The sequence below is a fragment of the Narcine bancroftii genome, chromosome 2, assembly GCF_036971445.1.
Source record: "Narcine bancroftii isolate sNarBan1 chromosome 2, sNarBan1.hap1, whole genome shotgun sequence".
Lineage (NCBI taxonomy): Eukaryota > Metazoa > Chordata > Chondrichthyes > Torpediniformes > Narcinidae > Narcine > Narcine bancroftii.
The window spans coordinates 140,845,804-140,859,977 of NC_091470.1; the positions used below are offsets into that span (position 1 = coordinate 140,845,804).

The 14,174-nt window shown below is 43.0% G+C and overlaps 1 protein-coding gene across 1 annotated transcript in view; it reads left to right on the forward strand.

The window, feature by feature from the left end:
* ttll10 (tubulin tyrosine ligase-like family, member 10) overlaps positions 1-10,839 on the forward strand; it is a 35,028-nt gene extending 24,189 nt beyond the window's left edge. The window contains exons 10-11 of the mRNA XM_069918196.1: positions 6,000-6,093; positions 6,210-10,839. Coding sequence (XP_069774297.1) covers positions 6,000-6,093; positions 6,210-6,793 — 678 coding nt within the window. The 3' untranslated portion in view covers positions 6,794-10,839. The remainder of the gene's footprint in view (positions 1-5,999; positions 6,094-6,209) is intronic.
* The last annotated feature ends 3,335 nt before the right edge of the window (positions 10,840-14,174 follow it).

Sequence of the window (14,174 nt, forward strand, 5' to 3'; positions counted from 1 at the left end):
GAGGGACAGGGAAAGAGAGGGTAGAGAGTTAACAGAAATTGGAGGTCGATGATACTAGATGGAGATTGACCAGACGGAATATTAGCATTTGTTCCTCCAATTTTTGGGTAGCCTTGGTTTGGCAATGCTTGAAGCAAAGGTCAGGAACAAAGGTGTGTGGAATTAAAATGATTGGCCATTGAGAGGCCCAGACCTCTATCTGCTGCAACAGACAAAGTCCTACCCCAGCCTCTGGCTCCATTCCTTTTCCAGGATATTTGAGACCACGACACCAAATTACCTATTCCACTTACAAGTAATCTCAGAAAATCCAAGCTCAGACCCTGAACCCTGGGATCAGGTTCATTCACTAAACATCTCCATCGCCTAATTTATTCATCCTTTGCTCCTTAAATACTCCCTCTGGGTTTGAATCTCTGGTTGTCTGCCCCAATATATCACTGTGCAATGGCATTAGTATCAAGTGTTTCATGACACATAGAACATTACAGCCTTTGGCCCTTCTAGTTTGTGCCAATCTACTATTCTTCCTAGTCCCACTGACCTGCACCTATCCCTCCAAACCCCTCCTATCCATGTACCTGTCAAATTTTTTCTTAAACGTTAAAATTGAGCCCTCATTCACCATTTCAACTCGTTCCACACCCCCACCATTTTCTGTGTAAAGTAGTTTCCCCTAATGTACCCCCTAAACTTTTCCCCATATACTCTTAACCCATGTCCTCTGGTCTGTATTTACCTACCATCCGTGTAAAAAGCCCATTTACATTTACTCTGTCCACCCCCTCATAATTTTAAATACTTCTATCAAATCTTCTCTCATTCTTCTATGATCCAGGGAATAAAATTCTAACCTGTTTAATCTTTCCTTGTAAATCAATTCATTGTCCCAGAAACATCCTAGTAGATCTCTTTCAATCTTATTGATATCTTTCCTGTAGTTAGGTGATCAAAATTGCACACAATACTCTGAACTTGACCTCACCAATATCTTGTACATCTTTACTACAACATCCCATCTCCTCTACTCAATACTTTGATTATGAGGACCAATGTGCCAAAATACTCTCTTTACAACTTTATCTACCAGTGACGCCACTTTCAGGGAATTATGTCTCTGTACTCCCAGATCTCTCTGTTCAACCGCAGTCCTCAGTGCCGTACTGTTTACCGTCTATTTTTTTTAAATTTAGATATACAGAAATGGTAACGGGTCCTTATGGCCCACGAGCCCGTGCTGCCCATATACCGCAATTAACCTACAACCCCCGTACAATTTGAAAGGTGGGGGAAAACTAGAGCACCCAGAGGAAACCAACACATACATGGGAGAACATTACCCTAACCACTACACTAACTGCGAACTGTCTTGGGTAAACTTATACCTCTCATTTTGTTCGTTTTAGATTGGTCACAGTGTTTGAGCTACCGAAAGAAAATAGACACACACACCGAGAGCAGTTCAGTTTATACAAATGTTTATTACTAATTCAAAAGCTGATTTCACAATACAATATGCAAGCCCTTCCCAACTATACTTATCAATGCTTGGACTGGTCCCAACTGCCAAAGCGAGGCAACGACTGCACACTTGTAGTAGGTTGTCAGGGCGCTCGGAGCAGCTTCTCCACCTCCCCCGACCGGGACGTTGCTCAGACTCTGGCTGTTCTTCCTTCTTGACAAGGGGTGTTCCCACCCCTCGGAGAGTCTAAACTTCAGCAGCAGGACCACAGGCTTATATACCCCAAAAACAATTAATCATGCGCCTACTCCTTCTAACATTTGTCAGTCAAAATCAAAACTGAACATTATATTCTACAATTTAGAAGATTAATTATTATGGAACCAGGATGTTATGATTTCCTGATTTATCTCGTAGATACAAAGACTTATTAAAACTTCTCGAGCAAGACAGGTTGTGACCAATTTGTCAATTTCAGAGTGTTGCATTTGACAACTGCTTTCCCTGGGCCTCACAGTGGAATTCCATTTCAAAGTGTATCTTCAGATAAGTCCCCATGGCTGAGTTTAATTACATCTGCTAGTTCTGAAAGTAAGGTGACCTGGATGTGGACCCAGTGTCGTCAGTTCCACATAAGCAAAAAGCATCTGGGTACATGGTTTTAATCCTCCATTACACCAACCCATGATGTATGTCCTACCTTGGTTTGTTCTTCCAAAATGCAACACCTCACACTTATCTTCATTAAATTCCATCTGCCATTTGCAACCCATTTTTCCAGGTGGTCCAGATCCCTCTGTAAGCTTTGAAAACCTTCCCTACTGTCCACTACGGACCAGCCATTCTCAAAGGGGGCCATACAACCCTCCTTGGGGGCCAGAGCACATTTAAGGGGGGGCCACAGACTGAAATCATAAAATATTTTTTATGTTTTTTATGTCGTCATTGGGAAAGACATATGGAAGAAACCAACTAAATGAGTGCTTCACAGGGAAGAGGGTAGATAAACTTTGAGCAGTCCTAAGGGGGATGTAGCTGAAAACAGGCTGAGAATGGCTGGACTGTGCCTCCAATCTGCAAACTTGCTGATCCAATTTACCACATTATCATCCAGATCATTGATATAGACAACAAACAACAATGGTCCCAGCACCAATCCCTGAGGCACACCACTAGTCACAGGCCTCCAGTCTGAGAAGCATCATCTGCTTCCACTCTCTCTGGATTCTCCCATATGGCAATGTTGGGACTGAACATCTGAACCTTCCTGACTAATCTCCCATGTGGGACCTTGTCAAAGGCCTTACTAAAGTCCATGTAGCTCATTGAAACTCAGTAAAAACACAATGCTGAATAAACTCTGCAAGTTACACAGCATACTTTATAGAGCAAAAATAAACATAAATAATCAACAATTCCTGCCTGAGCCCTTCATCACGGTATGAACAAAATGTAGGCAGGTGCCCAAACAAAGCTGGTTGTATATCTTTATCTTTGGTCTATGAAGTGCTCCGTTTGACCTGCTGAATTTTTCCAGCTTTGTGTTTTTAACTTGTGTTTTCCATCAATGATGTATCCATGGGAAGATCTGCCAGACTCTCCGTGTGCACATTAGTGTGTATTCTGGTTGCCTCTCAAAAGTTGGGGGTCTGCATTAACTTAAGGCATGGTGCCTGCCACATTGACCACCATCAGTGGGCTGATATCGCCTCAAACCGTGCATCTTGGCGCCTCACAGTTCGGCGGGCAGCAAAATCCTTTGAAGAAGACCGCAGACCCCACCTCACTGACAAAAGGCAAAGGAGGAAAAACCCAACACCCAACCCCAACCAACCAATTTTCCCCTGCAGCCGCTGCAATCGTGTCTGCCTGTCCCGCATCGGACTTGTCAGCCACAAACGAGCCTGCAGCTGATGTGGACTTTTACCCCCTCCATAAATCTTCGTCCGCGAAGCCAAGCCAAAGACAAAGAAGGCATGATGGTATGTGGTTCATTCCTTCAGCATTGGAGTTATCAACAGCTGTAATAAATGTCTTTTCTGGACAATGTTCATCCAGCTGAGTTTACTCATCCTCTGCAATATACAAAGCACCTGAGGTAAGAGTCATATCGGTGGCTCTGGAGCCTGAATAGGTACATTATTTGTTGGACATTTGTAACCAATTGGTTTTTTTGCAGTAATTCTCAGGGTTCATGCTGACCACACTCCATAATGGTGTTCACATTTATCTCACCTTTCCTGAATTTGTCTCCAATGCTATGACAAGGCTGTAAATCTTCTAGCAACACCTGTTCTGTAGGTGGATTCTAACAAAATGCTGCAGTGGAATTTCCTGAAGTCCTTGCTGATGTATTTTCCCCCACGACTCCAAGTGGAGAAGTCGGACTGCCTGTTCAACAAGTAGCAATCTTAGATAGTGGTTTATTGGTTCTGACATCTATCTCCCTTGGAAAGGTCTCATCTGATGAATTCATAAACTTTGCACATTCAAAACTGTGTTAGGTGAGTGATCTCAATCTGAAATAATGATTGATACAAATAGATTTTAAAAACCTTAGACCAGTGGTTATCAACCTTTTTCTTTCCACTCATATACCACCTTAAGTAATCCCCATGCCATCAGTGTTCTGTGATTAGTAAGGGATTGCTTAAGGTGGGATGTGGGGTGGGGGGGGGGGAGAGAAAAAGTTTGAAACCCATTGTTTTAATTGTCCCTCATTGACTCGTTATGTGCACGGTTTCATAACTCCAAAGGAAATGGGCCAATGACCATTTTTCATCAACCAAAATATTTCAGTAACAATTGGGTCTACATCAGTGGTTCTCAACCTTCCCTTCCCACCCACATCCCACCTTAAGCAATCCCTTACTAATCACAGAGCACTAATGGAATAAGAATTATTTAAAGTGGTATGTGTGGAAAGAAAAAGGTTGAGAACCACTACCTTAGGCACAGAACTGGAAACAAATCAAGGCTGAATCTGAAGCAGACATAGGGATGGAAATGAGAGGGTGAACCTATAAGGAGAGACTGAGTTGCCTGGGATTGTACTCATTGAAGTTGAAATGTAAATTTAGACATACAGCATGGTAACAGGCCCTTGCTCGTACCAACCAATTGACCTACAGCCCCAGTACATTTTTTGAACAGTGGGAGGAAACCAGAGCCCTCAGGGAAAACCCATGCAGACACAGGGAGAGCATATAAATTCCTTTCAAGAATGTGGGATTCAAACCCTGGTCCTGATCACTGACACTGTAATGACATTGTGCCAACTGCTACACAACCTTGCCGTAGAATTTAATGAAGACCATCTTTAGAAAGTTGACGATAATCATATAAAGACATATAAATTATGAAAAAAATTGAACTCTCACAAATTGATGATTGATGAAACTAGAACTCAAGATTCAGGGGAGTAGATTTAAGACAGAGATGAAGAGGAACTGCTTCTCCCAGAGAAGAGTGAATTTGTGGAATTCTCTGCTCAATTAAGTAGTAAGGGTTGCCTCATTAAATGTATTTAAATCAGATATCAGATACTATTTATTGACATGTTTTAAAACTGAAATGTAATATTGCACAAGGTTTCCTGTAGTATGCCATAAGGCAGACAAAGATTCTCCACTAGCATTGCTTGGTGCCCCTTACTGTCAGAGAAAGAGATGCAAGAGTATACCCTCGAGGTCACCGAGTATTTGTGGATTTACCTCCAGCCTCTGCAGTCATACAAACCTCCATTTAGTTCAAACCATCAGCAACCCGAGCCCAGATCCAAACCTCCAACACGATGAGGAAGCCTTCAGCACCCAGGGGATTTGGGAGCCCTTCTTGCCCTCAGCACCCTCTCCAATCTTTGTTCTGATACCTGGTTCCCATAAGCCAGTCTCCAGCAACCCGCAGTCTGGTGTGTGAGAGTCCTTTGACCTTGTCTTCATCAGCCTGCGCAAGTTGCTAACAGCTCATTACCTGTGTGTATCCTTCAGCCGCAGAGCCTCTCATTGGTCCACCTCTGTGGTCACCGTCCTGCTCAACTGGGGTTGTTCTCCCCATTACTCGTGCCTTGCATCAGACCGCTGCTCCCCTAGAGTCTATAACCCCTCGAGGCCCCTGTCGAACATAGGCACCACCATCTTAGGCCCAGACCCTGCAGTCATAGGATTTTAAAATAATTGTCGGCTCCTTTGACAGGCCATTGAAAGCTGTATGGAGCCATTGGCAGTAAGACTGCATATCCACTCCCTGCTTTTCATGGGTCCACACTGGGGGGAGTGCTGCCTTTTTTTAATAATACAGTTAGGTAGAATTTCGCATTTTACAGCAATTAAGGGTTATGGTGTATGGACAGGTAAGTGGAGCTGAGTCCATGGTCAGATCAGCCAACATTATATTGAATGGCGGAACATACTCAATGGGCAGATGACTGACTCTTGTTTTTAGTTATGTTTTTTTTGCATACATGAACTGTGGAAGGTTGGAAGCAGATTGCCAACAGCTGTCAAGAATTCATAATTCTGCATTTGATGTTTTCCAGGTCTGGTTGTTGGAGGTGAATGCTAATCCATCTCTGCAGAGACACTGTACAGTTCTCAGCACAGTTATTCCCAGGGTGGTCTATGAAGCACTCGGTAAGATAATCATTGCTGCTCGTAGATAATGGTGATGTTGATAGTTAAGGAAAACAGTCCAATATTGCCATCACAAATGATTACACTTACCTATTCAACAATATTTTCTCTTTCAGATTTAGTTGTTGAGATATTCGAGAAATGCAGTAAAGGATTGAATGTGCTTCCACTGCAGTCCCTAAAGGTGTTTGTCTTATTATACAATGGTTGTCATCAAGAAAAGTTCACGAGGTCCATCCCCAAGGGTACAGGAAGGGGCACATCTCTGGCAGCTCTGAAGCAATCACTGAATTCTGTAAACAAGCCGATGAGAAAGATGGACTCTTCGCTAGACTCTGCAATGTTTCCTGCTAAGCTTCTGCATAGCACAGTCCCACTGGTCTCATCCAACAAGCTACCAGCCATCCAACTCGCACCGAGCCTGTGTACAGCTAGCCGCCACCATCATACTGAAGGGTATTCACTTATACAGGAGCAGCTCAAGGCCAGCAGAGATTATGAAAGTTTCAGCACAATGCAGTGTACTAGGAAACTCAGCCTTTTCCACGGTAAAGGCTCCCTCATTAACTCTCAGCAATACCCGAGGCTGCATGACAGTCGTCCCTTCCACCTACCCAACTTCAACAAGATGGCAGCAAAACCAACTGAAATGAAGGAAAACCCAAAAGAGAAACAAATGGAATCAGATGACACAGCTTGAAAAGTTATGGATTTAGGAGGGAAATTACCCAGTTCATATCAGGATCCACTTTAGCTCCCAGTTTACTCACCTTTACTTTTATCCAACAATGCATCAGTGAATCAGTGCCATACTTCACAACGTGGGCATTTTGAAATCCATCAGTTTTTCAGAAAATAGAAAAATATTTACAATTATCTCAAAACCAACAGATATGTCTGTGTTTGGATGGTCCCAGATATTTTGTGGAATTAAGGAAATAATTTTTTCATCTTGTCATCAATCTCATTCCATCTCAGTACCGGAGCCAAACTTTTCACCTGTGATGACCATGTCGTTACCACTGCAGAAAGCCCACCTGATTGGGTGAGTCTGCACTGCTCACCATGTCTGGGTGCAGCTGAGATAAGGAGGGAGAAGGCTTTGCAATGGGATCCTCCTCCACCTGTACCAATCTTTCTTCCTCCCCTGAAATAATCCTCTTACACCCCCATCCCAAGGCTCCAACCAACCCCATCATACTAGGAAGATAAGGGTCATCTTGGAACAGACTGAAGTCCTTTCTCTGTAAAACATTGAGTTTTGCCTTTGAGGCCTGTCAGGGTGATGGGGGAAGCCATGTGTTCCTGAACCTCAAAGAACTCCCTTTTCATCAGGCAAGTACAACTCCTGGGGTTAGGTTGGGGAAAGGGGAGGAATGTGGTGGACATGTCCCAGTCTTGTGGGTTGTATTACCGGCTAGTGTTGAACAGGATGTGGGTAGACCAGAGCTTCAGATTCCAAAGTCTGGGCCCCACCATCTCGTTTCTTTCCTGAGATGATCCACGGACAAGAGTTTAGTCCAGTGTAACGACAGCCTGCTCTGGGACTCTGCTGATGAGCAAAAGTTCTGCAAAGTCATTCTCAACAGAATAATTATTTTTCCTCAGTTGTGACACTGTGCAGTAAATGGCTGGCATTATGAATGGAGACATTAGGGAGTATTTTATTTGTGATATCCCTTCATGGTTTGATTGTGGAAAGGTCATAACATCACACAGGCTTGTGAGATGGTCCTTCAGGAAGTAGAGGGTGAATACAAACAGGTACCTTAATGAAAACCATCCCTTGCTGAATTTAAGGATTTTTATTCATGGTGACAGGGTTAGTATGATGGTTAGAGCAACACTATTACAGCGCCAGTGACTCGGGTTCAAATTCCGCGCTGCCTGCAAAGAGTTTGTACATTCTCCACGTGTCTATGTGGGTTTCCTCTGGCTGCTCCAGTTTCCTCCCACCCTCCAAAAGTCTATGGGTTAATTGGTGTATTGGGCAGCACAGACTCATGGGCCAGAAGGGCCTGTTACAATGCTATATCTTTAAAATTAAATCTAAACTCCAATGAGTAGAGTCTCCGGCAACTCTATCCTCATTAAAATAAATTATAACTCTATTAACAGTCTACTGTTGGATCTGATCATAAGATTTTAACAAATATTGCAAGCTCTTGATAACTGATCAACCTCTGCCAGCCCAAATTTAATATGAAAATGCTGGACTTTTCCTGCATTTTCTTTAATTTCTTTTACCTTTTTCTGCCAAAGAACCTTGAACTTTGAAAATAAGATTCCATGGTTTATTAAGGTTAAGTCCTAGATTAGTGAACTACCTCTCCAACCAAAGGTGCAGGACTAGGATGAGGGCCAGAGCAATCATGTCCCATGTTACTGTGGAAGTCAGCATGAAACAATAATGATTGCAAGTTCCCTGGCCAACTTTTAAAGGGGAAGCCATGAAAGTTTCAAAGGAATGAGAAGCCCGCCTTACTCTGCACTCCAAAGTGTTGAAGGGAACACTGCGAGATATGTATTATGTCAACTTTTCCCCTGAATTTCTTTCAACAATGTCCAAATTTAACATTAATTCCCAGATATTACAGCATGCTCATAGCAGAAGAGTTTATGCCACTGCCTCACATCTCCAAAGGCCCGGTTCAAACCTGACCTCCACCACTGTCTATGTGGAGTTTGCACATTCTCTCTGAAATTTGCGTGGTTTCCCCCCAGGTACCAAAGATATGTGGATATGTTAATTGGCTGCTATAAATGAATGTAGCCAATTAACATATTGACGTACTTGAGAGAACTTGAGCTGCAGGGACTGAGGCTCTGAATGCTCTGCTGAGAGCATGGAGCTGATGGGCTGAGTGGCCTATTTCTATGCTATAATAAGGATGTGTGAATTTCAATGAGCCAGTGTGTACACCAATGGGTCAAGTGTCTCCAATGCTGTATTTCCCACATAAGTGTCATACGATATGGTCAATAAACAAAAAAAAATCAATCTCTATTCTAGTCCAAATACACATCCTGATCCACTTGGATCACAAATGTGGATCAATTTGTAGCAGGAAATTTCAGTGAATACAAACCTTTCAAGAGCCAAAACAACTGGCAGGTTCACACTGCCTCAACCTTTCACTTGCTTGACAGGGCAAGGTGTGTAGATGTCAGGCAGCAAGGATCTACAAATAGCTTACAGACAGGTAACGCACCTGGCAAAACAGGGCACCAGTGAGTGGTGGCCAGTGCCTCAGCAGATATCACCCTTACCATGGCAAGGCAGAGCAGGGAAAGAAAGGAGTCTGGAACATTCCCCACTCCACAGCACAGCCTTTGGATCCTGACTGCTTTGGGACCCTCTGAGGCTGCAAAACCCAGGCCTTTGTTCTCTTCTTACTTGGAGAAGTGAGAGATGGAAGAACTGGAATTTCAAAAACATCGCGAAATGTTTACAAAATCTGGATCAGGTGAGCGCAGAGTCATTTGCCCAGAGTAGGGGAATCAGTAACCATTGGTTTAAGGAATTTAACAGATTTAACAGGGATATTTTTACACAGAGGGTGGTGGGTGTATGGAATGACTGCCAGAAGAGGTGATTGAGGCAGGGACTACTGTAATGTTTAAGAAAATATTGAATGGATACAGGAGAGGATGTATTGAGAGGCATATTGCCAAACACAGATGGGTGGGACAAGAGTGGGTGGGATATTTTGGCAGGATTGGGCAAGTTCAGCTGAAGAGGCTGTCTCCATGTTTGACTCTATGACAATCTGTTTTATTAGCATATTTGGCCCATATCACATTGAACAGCACATCACAGCACCCAAAGACCTTACAATAAATTCACACTCAAGTGTCCTTGCAAAGTCCTGGCATCACAATAACCTCATGCGGTGATCCAGCCACATTGGCTTCATTAGATTGTTAGTGAATTATTGTCCAGTTTTATCAATGCCACATTGACAAACATGGCAGACAGCTGTTGAGTGAATAATAATGCTGACAATTGATTTCAAGCTTTGGGGACGTGTCATAAACCACTCGTGCTTTGCTGTTCATGGTTTATAACAAGGGATCATGCATCTCATTGTAGGACACCAAAGCCATTGATGACATGACTTTAACTCCAGATGAAAATGACTATTCCAACACAGGAGAGTTCCAGAAAAGCCTGTCAAGAAGTCTGTTCTTTCCTGAGGTTCAGTTGACAGATTGGTGAAAAATCAGTCTCTGGGTGAGCACACAAGGACGTGGAGATGGTACATAACCCTCAACATCGGAGGCAGAATAGGCACCAAATCTGTGAAATTCTCCCAATCTTTGGGATCAGGAATAGGATTAGTGTCAGTGTGTGCCACATGGTGGATGGGCTCAGTGGCTGAAGAGCAGTCTAGCACTCAATGTCACTGGACTCTCTAACATTGTGACCTTTTGCTTCAGATATTCGTTGGAACAAAAAATACCTCATTTTACTGGTGTGTAGTTTATTCAAGTCTGATAAGGGCAGGAAAGAAACTGTCCTTGAATCTGGTTGAGTGTGATCTCTACCTCGTGAATCTTCTTCTCGACAGGCGGAGAAGAGGAAAGGAGAGTGTAACCAGGTGAGCTGGTTGCTTTTCTGGGGAGCAGGAAGTACAGATGGACATAGTCTAACCTCAAAACATCTGCAATATTGAACTTTACAGCACAGTACAGGCCCTTCAGCCCACAATGTTGTGCTGACCAATTTAAACCTAATCAATAAACTAAACCATGTCTTTATTTTCCTTGTATCCGTGTGCCTGTCTGTTTTGTACCAGCCTCCACCATCGCCCCTGGCAATGCATTCGAGGGATCCACTACTCTCTGTGTGAAAAACTTACCACTGACGTCACCCCTAAACATTCCTCCCCTCACCTTACACAGATGGTGTTTGCTACTGTTACCCCTAGAAAAAGGTGTGGTCTGTCCACCCTCATATAATCTTGTAAACCTCTATTAAGTCACTGCTCATCCTTCTTCACTCCAACTGAAAAGTCCCAGCTCTGTCAACCTTGCCTCATAAGACACATACTCCAATTCAGGGGCGACATCTTGGTGAATCTCCTCTGCACCCTCTCCAAGGCTTCCATGTCCTTCCTGTAATGAGGTGACCAGAACTGAACACAATGTTCCAAGTGTGGTTTAAACAGAATTTAATCGAGACCATAAGACATAAGAAAACCAATAGATCATTCAGTCCATCAGTCTGCTCTGCCATTTTCCAACTCAACACCACTCCCCATTACATTTCATGCCCTGGCTAATCAAGAACCTATCTCTGCCTTAAATACACGCACTGACCTGGCCTCCACAACTGCCTGTGGCAACAAACTCCACCCCACCCTCCACATCTCTAAATGGACACCCTTCAATCCTGAACTTGTGCCCTCTTGTGCTGGTCTCTTTCTGCATCTACTCTGTCCATGCCATTCAACATTCCAAACGTTTCACTGAGATCCCCCCTCATTCTCCTATATTCCAATGAACACAGGCTAAGAGCTGTCAAACACTCCTCAAATGAAAACCCTTTCATTCCCAGTTGCAACATTACCTTACACACTTGAGCTCAATCCCCTGACTGATGAAAGCCAGCATACCATTAGCCTTCTTAATTACTATCAACCTGTTTAAGAGATCTATGGATTTGGTCCCCAAGATGTCTCTGTTCTTCCACACTGTTAAGAATCCTGCTATTAATCATGTACTCAGCCTTCATGTTTGTCCAGTAGGACAGCATTATGATAATTATGGGGCATTTTAACATGAAAGTGGATTTGGAATGTCAGGTCAGTATAGAACCTCAGGAGAGAAGAGTTAATGGAATGCCTACAGGATGGCTTTTTGGAGCAGCTTGTCGATAAGCCCACTAGAGGATCAGCTGTTCTGGATAGGGTGGTATGTATAATGAACCAGAGGTGATTAGAGACCTTAAGGTAAAGAAACTCTGGGAGGCAGTGTTCACAAAATGATTGAGTTTACTTTGATATTTGAAAAGGAGAGGCTAAAGTCGGATGTGTCAGTATTTCAGTAGAGTAAAGGAAATTACAGACGTGTGAGAAAAGAACTGGCCAAAGTCAATTGAAAAAGCACAATGATGGGGGACAACAGCAGATCAGCAATGGCTGGAGTTTCTGTGAGAAATGAGGAAAGTGCAAGCCAAGCACAAACCAAACCAAACCAAGAAATTTATGAATGGAAAAATGAGACAACTGTGGCTGATGAGGGAAGTTAAAACCAAAGTAAAACCAAATGAGAAGGCAGACGAGGAAGCAAAGATGAGTGGGAAGATCGAGGACTAGAAAACTTAAAAACTCAAAGACAACTAAGAAGATAATGAAGGAAAAGATTAATTCTGAAAGGAGGTCAGCAAGTAATATCAAAGAGGATTCTAAAAGCTTTTATAAATATATAAAGAGTGAAAGAGTGAACAAAGTAGACATAAGACCAAGAGAAAATGACACTGGATAAATTGTAATGGGAGACCAGGAGATGGCAGAGGAACTAAATAAATGTTTTGGATTAGTTTTCACGGTAGATGACATAGTAGCATACCAGACTCTCATGGCTGTCTTGGAAGAGAAGTGGTTGTGGTCAAGATCATGAGAGAGAAGGTACTTGGGAAGCTAAATGGTCTGAGGGTGGATAAGTCTTCCAGACCAGGTGGAATGCACCTTTGGGTTCTGAAGGAAGATGCTGTAGAGATTGTGGAGGCATTGGTAATGATCTTCCAGGAGTCAACGGAGTCTGGCAGGGTTCTGGTGGACTAGAGGATCATGATTTGCGAATGTCACTCCACTGTTTAAGAAGAGAGTGAGGCAGCAGAAAGGAAATTATAGACCCATTGCCTGACGTCAATAGTTGGAAAGTTGTTGGAGTCGATGCAAAGGATGAGATTATATAGCTGGAGGTCCGTGAACAGATTGCCCCAAATCAGCATGGTTTCTTTAAAGGAACATCATACCTGACAAACCTATTGTAATTTTTTGAACAGATCACAAGTGGGATCGACAGGGGAGATACAGTGGATGTTGAATATTTGGACTTTCAAATAGCCTTTGATAAGGTGCCACTCATAAGGCTGATGAGCAAGATGATAGCCCATGGAATTACCGGAAGGATACTAGCATGGCTAAAGCATTGGCTGGTTGACAGGAAGCAGAGGGTGGGAATTAAAGGATCCTATTAGAACCATAGGACATTATAGCATAGTAACAGGCCCCTTTGGCCCTTCCAGTCTGTGCTGAACCATTTTTTTGCTAAGTCCCTTTGACTTGCACCCAGTCCATATTCCACCATATTTCTCCCATCCATGTACCTGTCCAAATTATTCTTAAATGTTAAAATTGAGCCTGTCTTTAACACTGAGGTAGAATTTAACATAGACCTTGGTCACATTTCTGAATGGTGAGAATTGCACCATCGCTGCTTTCAGATCAGCTAATTTTGCTGGTTTTCCTTGACTCAAAAACCAAAATGAATCACATGCACCTGTATCTATTTATGACAAAAAGGGTCAGATTTTTCTTCTTAAAACCATAGAAAATTCAGCACAGAACCAAGCCCTTCTTGCCTCTGCTGGACTATTATTCTCTCTTGACCCACTGACCTGCACCTAATCCATAGTCCTCCATACCTCTCCCATCCATGTACCTCTCCAAATTCTTCTTAAAAGTTAAAATTGAGCCCTCATTTACCACCTCAGCTGGCAGCTCACTCCACACTCCCACCACTGTGTGAAGAAGTTCCCCCTCACATTCCCCTAAACTTTTCCCCTTTCACTCTTAACCCATGACGTCTGGTTCGTATCTCTCCCTACCCTCAGTGGAAAAAGCCTACCTACATTTACTCTATCTATCCCCCCTCATAATTTTAAATACCTCTATCAAATCTCCCCTCATTCTTCTACACTCCAGTAAATTCTAGTAAATCTTTGTATTCTTTCTATCTTATTAATATCTTTCCTGTAGTTCGGTGTCCAAAACTGCACACAATACTCTTAATTTGGCCTCACCAATGTCTTCTACAACTTTACCACAACATCCCAGATCTTATACCCAATA